Here is a 20,020-nt window from a genome sequence, read left to right as displayed (position 1 = left end):
TTAACGCCCTCCTCCTCGCCGCCCAGGCAGAAAATAGAAAAGGAAGAATTCAGCAGATTTTCCCCCGTGGCACCCTCGGCGGCACCAAGATAACCAGAGCAGAAACCACAATTGGATTCTTATTCCTTCAGCCCAGGAATGCGAACGACGGGACGGTTTAACCACCTTCTGCATTTTCCTGCAAAGACAGTCGGCTTGTTTTTTCGGTTGTCTGGGCACCCTTCTCTGCTACGGAGAAAGATACATTAATTAATTTTTTTTTTTTTTTCATGTTAGGCCGGCGATGTTGCAAACTGTCAGGAACTGTCAGTGGCGCCTGCCCCAATCAGGTAAGCGGCGCTGGCGCCTGCGGCGGATACACACTGACCCCTAGTGGCGGGTCTGGCCCTCGCAGCCCCTGCGCCCCGCCCTGCCTGGGGGCTGGAGAAACGCGCTCCTTCCTTGGAGCAGCTCTGTGTGGGCTGGGAGTGGTGGCGGGTGCTGTGTTTCCACCTTCCACAGCCTGCTACACACACGTGCGCACACAAACACACACACACCCCACGTCCAATTTCTTCTCTCCTTTTACAATTCCACACCGCATCAATTTCCTAGGAACCTTTAGGGTTCTGGCCTACAGGTAAGGCCTGTTTGTCTGGTCTTGAGGAGTTGTGTGTGAAAAAGGCAGACAGGGTCCCAGGAGGACAGACACACAGCTAAGGAGGAAGGGATCTGGCGTTTGTGGAGAGACTCCTTCATGCCAGATACTGTGCACATGCTCTCCCACTGGAGCCCCAAAATAGCCCCAATGTATGGAGATTTGGAAACTGAGTCTCTGGGTGTCAAATGGCTTGTCCAGGTAACAAACTAATGTTTTTATTGATTTTATTTATTTTAATAAGCAAATATTTACATAGCGTTTATCTACCAGGCATTCTTCTAGCACCTTACCTATATTAAAATGATCTATATTGAATCCTCATTACAACCCTACGAGGTAAGTACTACTATTATTTCCATTTCCCAGATGAGGAAGCCGAGGCACAGAGAGGTTAAGTAACTAGTGAACGGTGGATCCAGCATTAAGCCCAGGCAGTCTGGCTTCAGAGCACTCTTCAGGACTCTCTCTAGGATTCCAAACCCAAACTCTTCTCCATACTCCTTCATCCCCCAGGGACAAAGTGCTACAGCAATGCAGGAGAGGGGGCAGCCATTCTAATTACCACAGAAGGAAGAAGCCTTGTGGAGGAGGCGGTATTGAAGCTCCTAGAAGTCACAGATCATGCCATTCACCTTCAGAGCCTCTCGTGCCTGGCATCTAGGAGGTGTTCAATAAAAGCCCAACTGGACTGGAGCCTGAAGGAAGTTTCAAGAAAGGTGGGAAGGTGGGAGGGAGGCTAAGAGGGCTACATGAACCCCAACACACAGGTAGAAAAGCAGAGGTCATGTTCTCTACTACCACCCCTGTAAAATTATTTTCAAACACATCCACACTCTTTTTTAGCCCATGCAAAAGGATTGGCTAAACTGTAATTGAACATCTCCTGTGATTAATACATCTCAAATGTGTGTTCGCCTCTTTTATCCCATTTGAGCTTCAGAGAAACTCCATGAGGTAGGTGTATCCAGCCCCACTTTTACCAGGAGAAAACAGAGGGATTTTCCAAATAGGCTAAGTAATTTGTCCCAGCAAATACGGAGAGACCTAGACACTCAGGCTTCCTGCCTCTGAAGATCACGCCCTCTCAGGCTGTCACTGCCAGCTAGGACCCCCGCACAGGGAAAGCCCAGACTCAGCCACCACCCCAGCAGCCCTTTCATTTCAAGCAGCTCCTTGAACTGCCCAGACTTGTTCCTGTCTTAAGACCTGTGCCCTTACTATTCCCTCAGCCTGGAATGCTCTTCCTGTACATGGATCTTCACGCAATTGGCTCCTTCCTGTCATTCCGGTGTCAGCTCAAATGTCACCTCCTCCGAAAAGCCTTCCTTGTCCACCCAACCAAAAATAACCTTCCAGTCAGTCTCTATTGCATCACTGTCTTATTTTCTTCCCAGCAGTTATTAACCTGGTGATTTCTTGTTTAGTTACTATTGTTAGTTTCATCTCATGTATAATAAGGGCTATAGATTACGGAACAGTAACTTACCATGGGCCAAATAAAGTTCCAAGAGTCATTTAATCTTATTGTCCTCGTTTTATAGAAGAGGAAACTGAGGCAGGACAGGTTCAGTAACTTGTCCAAGATTTCACCCTCGATAAGCTCTGCTCGTAGCTACTACAGAAACACCAGCCTTTCAACAACAAAAAGGCAATTGAATTTTTAAATGGGTAAAGGACTTAGACATTTCTCCAAAGAAGATATAAAGTGGCCAATAAGTACAAGAAATGATGCTCGACGTTATTAGTCATTAGGTAAATGCAGTCAAACCCACAATAAGATACCCCTTCACACCCACTCGGATGCTATAATAAATAAAATAACAAAACAAAAAATAGCAAGTGTTGGCAAGGACAAGGCGAACTTAGCATCCGCACACATTGCTGGTAAAATGGTACAGCCACTGTAGAAAACAGTTTGGTGGTTCCTCAAAAAGATAAACACAGAACTGCCATACGACCCTGCAATTCTAGGTATATCCCCAAAGGAACTGAAAATAGGGACTTCAAACAAAAATGTGTACACGAACGTTCACAGCAGCGCTATTCACAATAGCCAACAGGTAGAAAGAACACAATTGTCCATCAGCTGATGAATGGATGAACATGATGTGGTCTAGCCATACAATGGAATATTATGCAGCCATAAATGGGATCGCGGTACTGAGACATGTTACAAGATGGGTGACTCTTGAGAACATGCTAAATGAAAGAAGCAGGACGCAAAAGGCCACATACTGTGTCATTCGATTTATATGGCTGTCCAGAAGAGGCAAACCCATAGCGACAGAAAACAGACTGGTGGTTGCCAGGAGAGAGGGAGAAATGAGGAGTGACTGCTTATGGGGGTGATAAATGTTCTGGAACTAGACAGTGGTGATGGTGGCACAGCATTGTGAACGTACAGCCATGTGCCGCTTAACATTGGGAAATGCATCATTAGACGATTCATCATTGTGCGAACATCACAAATCATACTTACACAAACCTGGGTGGTACAGCCTACTCCTGTAATTGTACGTGCCACACTTTTATGTAATTGGCAGCGCAGTAGGTTTGTTTACACCAGCATCACCACAAACACCTGAGTAATGCTTTGTGCTATGACATCACTAGCAATGACATCACTAGCGATGACATCACTAGCGATGACATCACTAGCGATGACATCACTAGCTATGACATCACTAGCTATGACATCACTAGGCCACAGGAATTTTTCAGCTCCATTGTAATCTTAGGGGCCCACTGTCCTATACGAACTCTGTCGTTGAGTGAAATATCATTATGCATCGCATGACTACTTAATACCACTGAATTCTATCCTTTAAAATTTTAAGTGGCAGATTTTGTTATATCAATTTTCCAATTTTTTTTTTTTTATATCAGCCTTGTCTGTCTTGTTCATCTCTGGGTCCTTAGGGCCTAGCACAGTAGAACAAGGCACACAAATAGATACTAAGAACATATTTGTTGGAGAAATGAGTAAAGTAGACCAGAACCCAGGCCTCCCAGCTCTCAGGCTTGAGTTTTTCCCACAACGCCAAGAAGCTCCAGGAAGCTCTAACCCAGTGGTTCTCAAAAATCTCACGTGCTTCAGAATAGCTGGGGGGCTCACTAAAACACAGAGCACTGGGCCTCGAGCCCGGAGTTTCTGATTTAGAAGGTCTGAGTGGAGTCTGAGACTTTGCACGTCCTGCGGGCCCCAGGGTAGGGGTGGGGGACACACTTTGTGAATAACTGCTCTCTGTTATCTATCAAACGATCTGAAAACTGAACCACATAAAAATCAAGTTGTCAATTTTAATTTAATTGTATTGGAAGGGGTCTGGCACTCAACTGATACCCCCTCCCACCCCAGGTGACGGTGCAAGGTTGTCCCAGTAAAGACACATCCTGAGCCCTTAAGGACCTCAGTTGAACAAAACACTTAATTCAAGGCAGAAGGACTTCAGGTTTAGGGCACAGGTGCAGAGCTTTTGGGAGGGGGGCAGGGCAATGTGGAACTCCCTAGGTTCAAATCCCAGCTCTTCCACGCATGGTCGTGTGAACTTGAACAAACTGCCTGTGATAGAAAGAATAATGCCCCCTCCCCACCAGAGATACCCACATCCTAATCCCTGGAACCTATGTTATCTTCCATGCAATAGGAATTAAAGTTGCTAATCAACTAACTTTATGGTAGGGAGATTGTCCTGGGTTATGTGAATGGGCCCAGTGTAATCACAAAGGTTCATAAAAGTGGACGAGGGAGGCAGAAGAGACAGAATGACAAGGCATGAGAAAGACTCAAGCCGTTATTGCTGGCTTTGAAGATGGAGGAAGGGGAACATGAGCTGAGAATTCGGGCAGCTTCTAGAAGCTGGAAAAGGCAAGGAAATAGATTCACCCCTAGAGCCTCCAGAGGGAAATGCAGCCCTGCCAACACCCTGATTTTAGCCCAGCACAACTCATGTTAGATTTCGGACCTGCAGAGCGTAAGATAATAGATTCGTGTTGCTTTGAGCCACTAAATTTCTGGTAATTTGTTACAGCTGAGATAGAAAACTAATACACCATCTAAATTCTGTAAACCTCAGTTTCCTCATTTATAAAATGGGAATAATGACCACAGCTACTGCATAGAGTAGGTGCAATGATTAAATTTGCTGTAAAACTCCTAGTGCAAGGTTTGACACATAAAATAAATGTTGGAATCATTGTTGTTGAGAAGTTCAGTGACTTTCTCCTGGATACGACCTGCTGGGCTTCCATGGGAAAGGCTCTCCTCGCTGCCCAGGGTGTGTGAGCATTTCTCCTTACCTGTTTTGGAAGATGTCAGGTTCTCCTTAAGACCATCCAGCTCACTGCCCATTGTCCTTCCAATTTCTGTTTTTGTGGGCCTTGGATAGTCCAGTCTCTGACATGGGGGTTGTGGGAAGGCGAGGGGCCCGAGGATACAGGATCTGCCACCCACTTTCCACAAGAAACACCTCCTTGGCTAGAAGACCAGGATGGGTACCTGGTATCAAGTTAAGGCTCTGTTTCCAGAGCTGACCGGGGGCAAATAATCTCTTTCCAAAAAATAAAACATAAAAAAGATGCCTCTTGTGAAAAATTCCTGGGTATTTGTATTTTCATCCAATCATTTATTCCAAGAACAATGTGTTTTCTGATGCTAGATTCACAACGATAAACAGTGGGGGGTGAAAATCTCTGCTCTCTTCTTGGAGAGAAACGAAAAGAGACACCACAGAAAGCAGGTTTAACACCTGTGTTTATTAGAGCAGGAAAGGTGAGGGAAAAACAGGTGTCTCCGAACCTCTGCAGCCCTAAGTGGTACTGCACGATGCTGAACAGGACTTCCCACAGTGCTTAGAGCAAGCAGCCTGCTTCCATGCCCTGGAGGACCAGCTCCATCAGCCCCAGGCAAGATTCTCATTCTGCCCATCCTTCCAAACTGGTAGGGAGGCTATTTGAAGGGGAGGGGGTGTCTACACTTTAAGCTTTGGTTTCAGTGAGTTATGCAGGTTAGTAAAATGAAACAGCATATGCATTTGCCACCAATCCCCAAGGCAACCTTTGCCATGGCCACAGTTCACAAGGTCTGAAGATATCCATTTCCGCAGCTGAAAAGTAAATGAAAGAAGGAGCCTCGTCCTGTTTTGACATTATCCAGGTGGATGATTATCAAGGTGCTTGCTGGAAAAGAATGAGAAAATTGTGTTAACGTGATAGTGATATTGTAAAGAAGGAGCGAGGAGGTGAGAAGGGGAAGAGGAGGAGACGGATGGGGTACCGGGATAGGGGGCAGCCATCAAGCTGTCACGTCCTAAACACCCAGGATGTCCCACAGCAGCACTATTTTCCATGCATTGACGTTTTTAAAGCTCAGAACAACCACATGAGGGAGGAACGCTTACTATCCTCCTTTTGATGAGGAAATTGAGAGAGACGCTGGGCAATTTTTCTCAGGTGGGATCACGATCTGAGTGCTATCTGACTGCAAAGTCCAAGTGGAGGCCTCTCTCCAGCCACTGTCTCCGTGTAAACGGGAGATGCCCGGCGTGAGGCCTCTGTGGAATCCTGTGTTTTGCAGGAGCCACGCCCACCCCCAACTGACCAGCCAGGCCTATCCGAGCCGGAGGCAGAGGCCTCAGTTGCCCTGGGAGGGCGCTGCCATGGGGCTCGCTCAACCCCAGGAACTTTCCCCTTGCCTGGCCTGCACACTGGTAATAAGTGCCTCCATTCATGGAGTCATTTACTATGGGTCCAGCTCCATAGTTACCATTATTGTCTCAATTGACAGATGCAGAAATGGAAACTCAGAGATTAGGCGACTTGCCCAACTCCACAGAGCAGGAACACAGCTGAACCGAAGCCTGCCAAATTCCGGAGTCGGAGCTCCGAACTGCTCCACAGTCCTGTTCTCTGGAAGAAGCCAAGCGAGGGCTTCTAGGGCTGGAGGACAAAGGTCCCTGGTGCAGGGGCGGGACAAACTCTGACCTAGAACAGGGCTCCAGAGGCTGGAAGGACCAGAACAGCCCACCCCCTACACTTCAAAAGCAGAACTTCTGTTCCACTCCCAGTAGATGCTCCTCTCACTATCTGGTAAAGCCCCTCAGAGGACTCTGTGCCCCCTCAACACACACGCACACAGACACATACACACACACACATGTGCAGGACCCAGCAGGACCATCCATGTAAAAGTACGCAGGACTGGAGTGGCCAGAAGACTGACATACTAACCACTGCCTAGCATGAGTTAGCAGCTTAATCAGGCTCAGTTAGCGCCTCTATAAAACAGGGTTAAAATGCACGCCCTGCAATGACACAGGGGCGTTAAGAGGATCAAAAGAGAGAATGTAGGTGATAGTTATAAAGAGCATACTCTCAAGACAGCTTTCCTTTCCATGTTAACTCACAGTAGCACAAAATAAAAACAAAGATAAGATTTCTCTTAACCAAAGATGACAAACTGCCCAATGATATCGTGTCCTGCTTCATCCAAATTACAGAGGGAGAAATGACATTCACCAGGCTTCACCTCTGAAGGGATTTGCTACTTTATCGAATAAGATTTGGAAAGGGGGAAGGAGATGGACATAGACAGTCAGGAAAGAAGCAAACAGCTTCAGGTAGGAGCAAGGTGCCGTGGTGGGTACACAGGCATTCTGGGAACCCTGAGCTGTCCAGTTCAGGGGGACCAAAAGACTAAACCCAGAGGACGAGGGCAGACAGGGTGAGCCTGGCAGATTCCCAGCGTCGAAGACTATGGGAAGGCGGTAACACAGTGCTTACTCCTGGTGCCAGTAGTAATGATGGTGATAAATGTCACACTGGTCAAGCCTATGACTGCTGACCCCACCTTGAGACCCAAGACTAAACAAGCCACACTTCTCCAGATTTGTATTTCAGAACGACCTTTCCTGGACAGCAAAGAGAGTCGCATTCCTCCCCTATTTGGGATCTCTTGGTGAGTCAATAGAGGGCAGGCTCCCTTGTGTGTCCTCCAGGGCTTCTCTCAACCTGTCTCTCTTGCCTCGCTCTTCCCACCTCTCGACTCAAGCTAACTAGCTGGGTCCCCGAATACCACATTGTCAAAGGCCTCTGAGCATATGCATGTGTTGTCCACGGCTGCCTCCCTAACACAGAAGGCCTGGGAGAAGGAACGTACCAGAGGCTGGTCCCAAGCCCCTTACACGGGATGGACCAGGTTCCTGTCACAGTGGGGCTTGCAGTGAGGGTTCAGCCAGTGCTCCATGAACTGCTCCTCGGCGCGGTGCTCCAGGCGGAGCAGGTAGTTCATGTACTCCTGTCAAAACAAACCCACATAGAAGAGAGGCTTTTATCCACAGTGACAGCTGAGCTGCCGATGTGCGGGGTATGGCTGCGGTTCTGAGACAGGACGCCGCCAGACTGAGGGAGGAGAAACAGCCATGCCCGTGCCTCTCTTACAGACCAGACAGAGCCACTCGATGGGCAAAGTCAAGATATCTGACGACCCTAAGTGCTGAGAGAGTAGGTATCCACGGGAACTCGTATATACAGCTAATGGGATGTAACCTGGAACAACCACTTTGAAAAACAATTGGTTCCAGCAATCCAGAAATCCCACTCCTCGTTTATACCCTAGAGCAGTGGTCCTCTAACGTTATCAGTCCTCAGAATCACCTGGGGGCTTGTGAAAACACAGACTGCTGGGTCCCATCCCCAGAGTTTCTGATTCAGTGGGTCCGGAGTGGGGCTCCAGAATTTGCTTTTTCTAACAAGTTCCCAGCCAATGCCAATGCTGTTGGTCATTTTGAGAACAGAGAAGCTCTTCTCTCAGGAGATGTGTGTAAGAATGTTCATAGCAGCAATAAATGTGTAGTAGAAAAACACTGGACACATGCACATATCCATTGGCAGAAGGACGGAGAAATAAATTATGATAGGCTCACACCGTGGAACATTATACAGCAATGAACATAAGTGAACTACAGCTACATACAACAACATAGGTGAGTCCTAGAAACAGCATGCTGAGTTAAAAGAGCAAGTCCAAGAAGACGACATTTACAGTGTGGCACCATTTTTGTAAAGCTCAAAACATGCATAACTAATAACACATGTGTTATGGCTGCACGCATGTGCGATAAAATCATCTTTTTTAAAAGGCAAAGGGTAAACATAAGAAAGCTGACGTTTCTACACGATTTTCAAACAAAATTAGACTTCAAAACAAAACAAAACAAAAATTGTCACTTAGGACAGAGGAGCATTTTGTAAAAACAGGCTGGCAGTTCCTCAAAATGTTAAATACAGAGTTACAATAAGATCCAGCAATTGTATGTCCAAAAGAAAATGTATGCCCACACAAAAAAAATTGAACGCAGGTGTTCATGGCAGCATTATTCATCATAGCCAAAAAGTAGAAATGTCCCAAATGCCCATCGATGGATGAACGGGTAAATGAAATGTGGTATGTCCATACAATGGAATACTATTTGACCATGAAAAAGAATGAAGTACTGATACAAGCCATAACATGAATGAACCTTGAAAACATTACGCTAAGTGAGAGCCAGTCACAAAGAACTATGTATTGTATGATTCCACTTCTGTGAAAGACAGCCGGCCCCATGTTGACAGGCTCACGACAGAAAGCAGTTGGTTGTCCTTTGCTGCCCATCTCTCGGGTCAGCATCTCCACCTACTCAAGAACCCAAGCCAGAACACAGACCCTCATCCCTCACCCTCAAACTCAACATAAGACTGAGCATCAGGACTTCGAGTCTACCTCCTGACTAGTTCTCAAATGCATTGCTTCCACCTGCGACATTTGTAGGTTGGGTCTTCATTGCTGCCCACCCAAGCTATCACACCTCCTCACCCCTGCATCCATCCCTCTGCCTCCCATTTCTCTCTTCCACGCTCCGCCTCCCACACCATCTCGGCGTCACCCTGACAAAGTGGTCTGCCCACAATGCTGCTCACCTCAGGCCTTCACCGGCATGCCTGCCTGAGAGGGAACAGAAGGTGACAACTAACTCTGCCCCTTGAGTTTGGTCTGTGGCTCTGGAAAATGTCACTGTAACCAGCAGGTGAGGGCAGTTCCTTGTAGGATCCGCCACCTTCCCCACCTCTTCATAACAGCAGAGAGAAGCCCCACGCTCCTGCCCTGGCCCACGGTTGTCACTGACAGCCCTTGTTGATTTCTGAGCTTCTGGAGAACCACAAACTCTCCCTCAGATGGTTCACCTGAAGGGTCTTTAATGAAGGGACTATTCACAGTCATGGGAACAGGGTTAAGGGAACCACCACAGAACATTCCAGCACCCAGGACGAGCAATAAAGGGAAGCTGTGGCCAGGCCTAGACCTGCAAGGCGCAGAGGGAAGGGGCTGCCATGGTCATGGAGGGGCAGGGCCTCCGCAGAACAGGGAGGAAGTGGGGCACAAATACCCCACCCTCTCTCTCCTCTTGCCCTCCACCTGCTGCAGATCCCATACAGAAGCCAGCCAGTCAGAGATCCCAGGGATGTGGGCCACGAGGCGTGAGCCTCCTGAGCTGGGCAGAGCAGGGTGGAGGATGGTTGGGAGACGGAGTGGAGAAAACCAGGAGCCATCCCGGGACGAGGAGTCACAAGGAGCATGCTGTTGCCAAAAGAAGGGGGCAGAGAGCACAAATAACAGATGGCACTGATGTTTGTTGCAGAGGAGCCGGTGGCCACTGAATACACTGATCCAGCAGGGGGTGGGGGACCCGTTGTTCCCTCGCATGCGGCGGTCGTCTCTCCCCTCTTCTCTCAGCTTGCTCATGCTCTGTGCCTGACCAACAGGAGGGTCACTTCCAGGCTCAGGGTGGGCCTCCTCTTCCCAACAAGACTTAGTCTTCAACAAAACCAGTTCAGGCTGAGTTTTCTGTGTATTGCTTCTCATTGCATTATCTCATAGAAACCACGGGACATAGAACAGGTCTTCGTTGATACAGAAAAATGATAAATTAACAGGTTGCTTTTGAAATACGAGTGAAGTGTTGTTAATATTTCCCTCGTCTTGGTTACAAACGTCTCTTCCTTTCCTCCATCCCTTGTCTCTCTGTCGTCTGGTGCAAACAGGGAAGTGGCCCGTGGGCACTGAGGAGATGACCGGCGATAATAGTTCGCCACATATCAGGTCACGGCCCCACGTGGCTGGTGAAGCCAGAAGCTTCAGCACACTACCAGGCTCCCTCGTCTTTCTCATCTCCCACTCCCACTGTCCGAGGAACCCCTAAATCCCAGGGATGCTCCGGGACCCCTTCTCCCATTCGCATTGCCTCTACCCCATCTCAGGCCCCAGCCCTCCTGTGAGATTCCTGCCACTTCCTCTGGAGGCTTCTCCCTGCCTCTCCTCTTACCTCTTTCCTCCATTCCACCCACGGCCAGGGTGGGTATTTTTGTTTGTGTGCTTGTTTTGTTTTTTTGCTTATTTGTTTGGTTTTCTTTTTAATAGACTTCATTGTTTAGAGCAGTTTTAGGTTCACAGCAAAACTGAGCAGAAACTACAGAGATTTCTCCCATGCCCCCTGTCCCCATACACATGCATAGCATTCGCCACTGTTAATGTCACCCACCGGAGTGGTGCACATCTACAATCAGGGAACACACTGACACACCATTGCCCAAAGCCCAGAGTTTACATTAGAGTTCACTCTTGGTGTTGTACCTTCTATGGGATTGGACAAATATATAACGATGTATCCACCATTAAAATACCATATAGTGTCAGACATATTTTCACTGCCCTAAAAATCTCCTGTGCTCTGCCGGTTCATACCTCCTCCCTTCTAACCCCTGGGATCCACTGATCTTTTTCCTGTCTCCATGTTTTCATCTTTTCCAGAATGTCGTGTCATTGGGATCAGACAGTATGCGGCCTTTTCAGATTGGCTTCATCACTTAGTAACATGCTTCGTACTTTTTCATGGCTTAATAGCTCATTTATTTTTAATAATAATCCATTGTTTGGATGGACTGCAGTTTATTTCTCTGTTCTCCTACTGAAGGCCATCTTGGTGGCTTCCAAGTTTTAGCAATTATAACAAAGCTGATACAGACATCCGTGTGTGGCTTTTTGTGTGGACTTCGACTCATTTGGGTAAATACCAAGGAGAGCAAAAGGTGGAGTGCATGGGTAAGAGTGTTTAGTTTTGTAAGAAAATGTCCAACTGTCTTTGAAAGTGACATTTTGCATTCCCGCTAGTAGTGAATGAGCGTTCCTGTTGCTCCACACCCCCACCAGTATTTGAGCTGTGAGTGTTCTGGATCTGGGGCCTTGCAGTAGCATGGGGTGGTATGTCACTGCTGTTTTAACTTGCACTTCCCTAATGACATGTGATGTGAAGCCTCCGTTCACACACTTATTTGCCACCTGCACATCTTCCCTGGTGAGGTGTCTATGTTCAGGCCTTTTGCCAGGGTGGGTTTTTAAAATATTAAAAATGAAAAAGGCTTTATTGGCTTTATGGTTATTACAATAGTGATACATATTACCATTTTGAAATTACGTAAAAATCAAGAAGAAAGTGGAAAAATCCCTCTTGCTTTTTTGTTTGTCTTGGCAGGATACTGTTGCGAAGTGATGTTTTTGTTTTGTTTTGTTTTGTTTTGTTTTTTTAATCAACCCATGTTTCTTCCTCACTTGAAATACTTGACTGGCTCCCACTGGGCTCAGGAGAAAGTTCTAATTCCTTAATGTGGTTTGTGGGACTCTCCACGATCCGGCCTCACCCATCTCCTGAGCCTCTTCTCTCACCATCAACCCACTCGAGCTTTGCACTCCGTCCCTCCCTGGAGAGGCCGTGCTTGCTCTTCTATCTGCCTGGAACTCCCCTGTGCCTTCTCTTTTTCCTCTCTCACTCCTACCTGACGTTTCAGGCCTCGGCTTAGATGTTGCTTCCTCCAGGAAGCCTTCTCAGATACCCTGTGACCCCAGAGCTCCCTGGACTTCCCCCCGCATGGCCCTGGTCACTCTGTCTGGCAGTGACTGCTCCCTGAGAGTAGGGACTTCACTGGCCTGCATTCTATAGCTCACGGGAGATGCCATGGGGTCAGCTCCGTGTTAGCATGTGAACTTGATGTGTTCTCTGCAAAAGAGAGTAGATGGAGATAGGAATGCGTTTTAACTTGGAGGATGTATGTTGTTGATATTGCCCTGAAAGAAGTCTGGGTACTGTAATTATGGGATGTGAACCATTGCAAAGTATGCATGAAACAGATCTATATAAACTCATTTAAGTAACCCAAGGCAGCAGGCCATTAACCAGAGAAGTGGTATTTCACTTTGGAAGAGAGTAGTCAGATTGCTAATATTTGTACAAGATTGAATTATTTCGGTGTGTATAGATATCATAAAATTCCTAAACTATAGAAGCCCTCCTATGGCATTGATAAAGCTTTAATAAAGAGTCAATTTTAAAACTTTAAGTTTTTAAGTTTCTAGAAAACCCTCTAGGAAGTCTGCATCCGACATTAAGTATATTTTTAAAATATTCGTAAAGACTGTGCAAAGGAATAAATTAGGAGGGGTCCAGAGTTCCTGAATTTTTTCCTTTCCCCCAGGACCCATGCAGTTTGAATTTGTTTTGTTTATCATTGTTTTTATTTAACTCATCAAAATGTACCCTGTGTCCTAGCAGGGCATATCTGGAGCAGCCAAGGTCGGGGTGGATGGTGAAAAGTTTCCTCATGGGACTCAACATTGGTTTCTGGGGGGCTTGCTGGACATGTGTGTGAGTTTGGGCTGAATCTTGCTCTGTCCAGCCCTCCCTAGGGAGTGGCCAGAAGAATAGTAATTGGGAGGAACAAGAAGGCAACGTAAAATTTTGTTAATAAGACTTCCCAGCATGTAGTGTTACTTATTCAGCTGTTCCGTGTAAGCAGCACGCTGAAGGTACCTATGTTGCCTGCTTGTTGGGCGATGTGGTGGACAGGCTAAGAGGTTTGGTCAGGGTCTGCATCAGAGTCTGGGTCCAATCCAGACCCTGCCCATATTGCTTTACTCCAGCCTCAATTTGTCCATCTGCAAAATGGGGGTGACACTAGCACTTAGTTCATTGGGTTGCCAGGATTAAATGAAATGATACAAATAAAGTTCTATACCAGATACGTAGTCCCCATTTGCTCCTCTAAACCCATTCTCTCCCCCTCCTTTACCTGGCCCTGTGCAGGGAGAGGACGACCTAGAGCAAGTGCCAACACAGACTCCCTTGTCCGAGGGTTTCCAGCTGGGTTTCACGTAGCAGGCACCAGCAGGAGGCTAGAGGGTGGGTGAGAGGCCAGGGTATTTACTTCCCTGGTTTCTCCCCAAGGAGTCTCAGGAGGTTGGCTGCCTCTCTCTCCTGAAGACCACAGCTCCTAGAGGCCTGCCCTCTCTGTTTCCGTGAGCCACAGCCTTCCCTTACCCCTTCATGACTCGGGGCTGTTAGCCCTGGATCCTTTATCTTCTCTTGCTGCTCTCCTCACTTGGTTCTGGTCACTGTTAGATTAGAAAGACCTGGGTATGCCCTGCGGTTGTGCATCAAGCGTCTCTCCCAGGAACCGGTCTACAGAAAACTTGCAATAAAGGCCTGCTGAACGAACGACTAAAGCAGAGGGCCTCAAAGTGTGGTCTGTGCTCCCTTGGGGGTCCACAGGGTCACCATATGTTTAGAGTAATACTAACACACTATTTGCCTTCTCACATGTGCATCAGTGGATAAAACTTTAAGGAGAGTCACGTAGTAGTAGTAGTTCCTTAGCAGTCACTACATCCTTCACCATCACTCACAGTTTAAAATAGATAAATAAAGATAAAGTGTTCTTCAAATGCAGTTTTACTGAACAACACTCCCGGGAAGCAGTAGAAAGTGACGCAGAGGGTAGCGTGCAAGCAGCCCTTCGGCTGTGTGGCCAAATACCAGGTTTTCTTGAAGGAAAGAAAGCACTTGGGTGACTGTTGGTGTCAAGGATTGATCTAGCCATGTTTTATGTGCGTTTCTGGCAGACATCTTCTCAAAAATGGACGAAGTGAGCCTGTCTCTTCAAGGAAAACAACTGCCAGTACTTGTTACAAAATGATAAAACCTGAGCTTCCAATTAGAATTCTAGAAAAGTTGTATTTACTCCCAGGAACCTGACAGCTTTCTGATACTTAAAGACTTTCTGATGAGATCAGTGGTGATACAAACGAATGTCACTGCTGATATACAGCATTTATATACCTTTTGTAATTATATGCTTGTTTACATTCTTACTCATTTAACCCCTGTACCACTCAGCCATATAGCCAACTGCCTTTTTGATGGTGGTGACCAAAGTATACTTAGTATGTGGCTTACTGCTTGGCACATAGTAGGACCTCAGTAAAACTCACCAGAGAAATACACAAACGAGTGAATGAATAAATGAACTGACTGTTTCTTTCTCTGTAATCTTACCAAATCCTGCTTGGAAGGTTCCTCAACACCTGTGTCAATCTGCTCGTTATAATGTCCCATTCCAAGTGTACATATATATTTCATACTCCTAAATAGCAGCTGAAATTGTCATTGAAGAAAAACAACCAACACACACACACACACACACAGGCACAGAGAGAGAGAGAGAGAAAGAGAGCGAGAGAAATGAGCACTGGTTTCCATGACATTTCACTATTTATTTAAAATGTTAGGAAAATGAATATGCCACAAAGGCCTACAAGCAATCATTAGTCAAAGATGAAAAGCCAAACTGCAAATCGGCTGAAAACCACAAATTCAACAATTGTGTTGGCTGAGTTAGAATTGACCCAGCATTAATGATAATCTCAAATGTTCCTGGATCGAGACAGAAGGGCTAGATGGAAAATAAATTTTAATTTTTTTAGATTCCTTTCTTCAAGAGGGAACAAAATTACAGCAAAACAAAAACCACTATCTGCGTTCCATGTCCAGTGCCAATGATAATGATTTAAGTAAATAATTTCTCAGTAATTAGAGTGGAAATTGGCACTGGAGTGGTTTGATAATGAAATGAAATATTCACCAGAACCTGAGCTAAGCTGAGAATCATAAAGTGGACAATTAATCTATCAAAGAGGGAACTTTTTCTAAGAAGGCAAAATCCGTCCTGTGACATATGCGTGGAATTAAAGGTCCATCAACATGTGGATGAATTATTCTGCTCATTAATAAAAGCAAGGTAATCACACAGGCAGAAGAGTGGCTCTGAACCTAACTACACTGGGACACTTGAAGGCTTAGCCCTAAAAGAAGGCAGATCAGTGATGGGCACAATTTATATCTTACTCACTCCCAACTTGTCTTTGAGATCATGAGGAACAAAAGGGTAATGGAGTTACTACATGCATTTGTCAAGAGGCTACACATGAAAGCATATTTTGCAAAGACTACTGACAATAAAGTTAATATGATTTATGCTTGCCCAACAAGAACATTCCTTAAAGGAAGACTGGGCCAAAATGGAAAGCATATTCCCAGGGCACACAAGCGCTTACGAATACAATCACAAAAGACATAATTTTAGCTCGTTCGTCATCTTTTTAAAGAATTTCCATGCTTCGCCCCAGCAATTGGCAAACAATTTCTTTCCTAAATTTTGAGATGATTAAGAGAAATTTAATGAATTTAAGGGAGGCAATAGAAAAGATTTATTTGAAAAAAAAACAAAAAAATAAACTCCAGGTTCTATAGTAGAAGTAGTTCCTATAAAATGTCTCTCCTGGAGACAAGCAAAGAAAGGAATAGAAAGAAGTATAATGAGCATTTAGTAAGTGTCAAATACTCTGTGTTTGGTGCTGGGGACCCAGAAGTGAAACAAATAGTCCAATTGCCCAAGCCGTATAGAGTAGCCTAGTAGGAGAGACAGATTTTTAAAAAGTCAAAAATAGCAAGCTTCTGCTGTGAGGGCTATGCCAAAGGGATTCTCTAATTCATGGTGGAGAGGCAAGGGCATCAGCATGGCCTCTCAAAAAAGGCATTATTTAAGGTGAATCTCTACAAATAAATAACAATTAACCAGGTAAACAAGACCAGAAGAAACAACAAGTTACAAAGGCCGGTGCTAAAAGAGAAGAACTTCAAACACACCATCATTCCAGGCAACTTGCTTCTTCTCCTAGGTTTCTAATGCCAACGAGTGGTGCCCAAGTGTCCATACAGACGCCTATAAGTCATTCTTGATCCCTAGTCCTCTTCCACTGCATCCACACTTCTGCCCCAGAAACGGCCAACTTGTCTCCAACTTAGAAGTACCACAATCATGATCCCATTGTATCTTTACCTTAAAACTCTACTGGAACACTCTCTTGGAAGACAAGAACATGCGTTGTTTTTTTAAAAACCCTTTTGGGAAGCACTTGGATGATATACTAAAAGCTTTTAAAATATTCATGTCCTTGGATCAGTAATTTATTTCCTGGGACTATATCCTTAGCAAATAATTAAAAGCATTAAAAGCACTTTAGAACAAAAATGTTCAGAGTGTTGTTTATAATAGAAAAATAGTGGAAACGATCAACTATCTAACAAAAGAGGCTGATTAAGTATCATTATTGTATAGTTTATAATAATATGAGGATGTGTGTATGTTATAATATTAAGAGGAAAAGTAGGATACAAAATGGTAGACAAGAGTACCATCACACTTTTTCAAAAATATACACAAATGACTAGAGAGAAATACATCAAAAATAGCAATGCCGTCTTTGAGGAGAGGGAATAAGATCGCACCTGATTTTCTTTGCTGCTTTTGAGTCTTTCTTGGTTTCTAATTTTTTTGTAATAAATATGAATGGTTTAAATTTTCATTTGTAATTACACAAGCAATACAGGAACATAGGACTGTTGTTTAAAATTCAAACATCAAATATAAAGTTCCCTATATCACCACTTGCAATCATAGTCTCCTTGATGAGATCACAGTTAACAGTCAACTGATCATATTTCTATTTCTAAACATGTACACCCACACATTAGGTTGGTGCAAAAGTAATTGCGGTTTTGCAATTATTTTTAACCTTTTAAACCACAATTACTTTTGCACCTAACCAGTAGATGTACTTAGTAAATATATAGTATTGTTTTGTGTGTAAGCACTAGGAGGGCGGGGTCAATTCAGGGGAAATAGAGAAAGTGACATTGAGAATGAAGAGGAGGGTACCAGGCAGAAATAATGGAAAAAGGTATTGCAGTCAAGGGGAATAATTTGTGAAAATATGCTGAGACCAGAGAGCTGGCAGCCTAGTTAAAAAATAAAGAGAAGTTCTGGGGAGTTGGAGCATAAATTGCCTTGGAGGAATGGCAGGAAATGGGACAGAGTGGTGACTTAGCGCTGCTTTATCTCCCAGGCCAACACACTTGGCCTTTATCCTATGAGTAGTGAGGAGCCATAAAGGTTTTTATTTTGTTATATTTTAAGAAGTATTTATTAAGCTACCACTCTTTAAAAATCAAGAAGAATGAGAGCTAAGGTTATTACTAAACGTCAGGCACTGTGCTGAGCTCTTTGTATGCATTCTCTCACAAGAAGCCCATCAGGTGGGTTGACATTATCATGCATGCCCCATTTTATCGATGAGAAAACTGAGGCTTGGAGAGTTTAAGACACTTGGCCAAGATGTGAAGGCTGGTAAAGTGCTGAGCTGGGATTCAGACCTGGCAACATGCTGCCCCATTCTTAACCACTCTCCTGTGTTGTTTTTGTGAAAATTATACCTGTTTATTAAAAACAAAAAAATAAGTGTACTGTTGAATAGTGTCCCCCCAAAATTCATGTTTACCTAGAATCTGTGAATATGACCTTATTTGGAAATAGGGTCTTTGCAGATGTAACCAAGTTAAGATGAGGTCATGCTGGATTAGAGTGGGCCCTAATCCAATGTCTGGTGTCCTTAGAAGAAGGAAATGTGGACACAAGGACACACAAGGAAGAAGGCCACGTAAAGACAGATGCAAAGATTGCAGTAATGTAGCCACAAGCCAAGAAATGGCAAAGATTGCCAGTAACCACCAGAAGCTAGGAGACAAGCACGGAACAGATTCTTCCTCAGAGCCCCCAGAAAGAACCAACCTTGCCAACTCCTTGATTTCGAACCTCTAGCCTCCCAAATTGTAAAAGAATCAATTTCTGTTGTTTCAAGCAATCCAGCTGGTGGTACTTTGTTATGGCAGCCCCAGGAAACTAACACACTGAGTAATAGCAAAAAGTATGCAGATGAAAGTATAAATTCACCCCGAATCTTATCATGGAGAAAATATTGTCATTATTGTTTGGCAATATGTCTCCGTACACATACAGGGAAAGAGGAGTGATAAGGTGAGTTTTCTTTTAAAACTTTATTTCTTGCTATTTTGAAAGTTTCGTGTGCAAAGTTTGATGATATCAAGTACTGACAAGAGTCTAGGAAACCGAGTGTTCTCATGCATACTGCTGGGGGAGTTGGTACTCAGTTTGGCAATTTGGCAGTACCCATTTCAGTTGGAAGGGCATGAGCCCTGTGACTCAGCAGTTCCTTTTCTTATCATCAAACCCAGTAAAGCACACATGTGTACAAGGATCTTCATCCCAGTGGAAATAACTGAAATGGACACTGTTCCAAGAAGGGCTAAATACACAAGTGGTAATAAGTCTTAGTCTGTCGGCGCTGCTGTAACAAAACATCACTAAGTGGGAGGCTTCTAAACAACAGAAATGTATTTCTCACCGCTCTGAAAGCTGGAAGACCGAGATCAGGGTGCCAGCCTGGTCAGGTGAGGACCCTCTTTCAGGTCGCAGGCTTCTCATTGTGTCCTCAGGTGGCACATGGGGTATGGGATCTCCCCGGAGCCTCGTTTATAAGGGGACCAATCCCATTCATGAGGGCTCTGCCCTCCTGACCTCATCACCTCCCAAAGGCCCCACTTCCTAACACTATCATCTTGGGAGTTAGGATTTCAATATATGAATTGCGTGGGGGGGTGGGGGGGGGACACAAACATGCAAATCATAGCATAATACATTTATATTCTGCCTCAGTTCAAAATGAGCTGGAATGAGACATATTGTTGAGCAAAAAAAAAAAGCAAGTTGCGAATAAACATGACCCTGCTTTCCACACAGCCTGAACTTCATCAGTGAAGGGCCAGGTAAGCCTGACATGTTCAAGATGGAGGGGGGATGAGATGCAAGTAGAGACCAACACGGCGGCAGAGGGAACAGCCAGACCTCTAGGGCCTCGTAGGCTACTGCAGGACTATGGATTTTAGAGTAAGACAGGAAGTCACTGGAAGTTTTTAAGCAGGGGAGGGACAGCATCTGGTTTAGGTTTTAAGAACTGACTCTTGCTGCTGTGTTGAGAACAGATACAGAGAGATCCTGAGAGGAAGCAGGAGATGGGGTAAGACAGTGCTGCTCAGTTTA

The 20,020-nt window shown here is 45.1% G+C and overlaps 1 protein-coding gene across 4 annotated transcripts in view; it reads right to left on the bottom strand.

The window, feature by feature from the left end:
- Positions 1-5,375: 5,375 nt before the first annotated feature.
- Positions 5,376-20,020, bottom strand: part of C12H17orf67 (chromosome 12 C17orf67 homolog) — a 30,306-nt gene continuing 15,661 nt past the window's right edge. For 3 of the 4 annotated variants that reach the window (XM_088802165.1, XM_088802163.1, XM_088802164.1), the window contains 2 exons: positions 7,797-7,934; positions 5,376-5,818 (listed from right to left, as the gene is read on the bottom strand). In XM_088802165.1, the coding sequence (XP_088658291.1) occupies positions 7,818-7,934 (117 nt within the window). In that variant the 3' untranslated portion in view covers positions 5,376-5,818; positions 7,797-7,817. Of the gene's footprint in view, positions 5,819-7,796; positions 7,935-20,020 lie in introns of those variants that run through there. The other variant, XR_016022881.1, reaches the window with a different exon arrangement.

This window comes from Rhinolophus sinicus, chromosome 12 (assembly GCF_057876585.1).
Source record: "Rhinolophus sinicus isolate RSI-liver-muscle chromosome 12, RSI-T2T, whole genome shotgun sequence".
In the NCBI taxonomy this organism is placed as follows: Eukaryota; Metazoa; Chordata; class Mammalia; order Chiroptera; family Rhinolophidae; genus Rhinolophus; species Rhinolophus sinicus.
The sequence above is the reverse complement of the archived record's forward strand: the minus strand, read 5'-3'. Positions and strand labels throughout refer to the sequence as shown.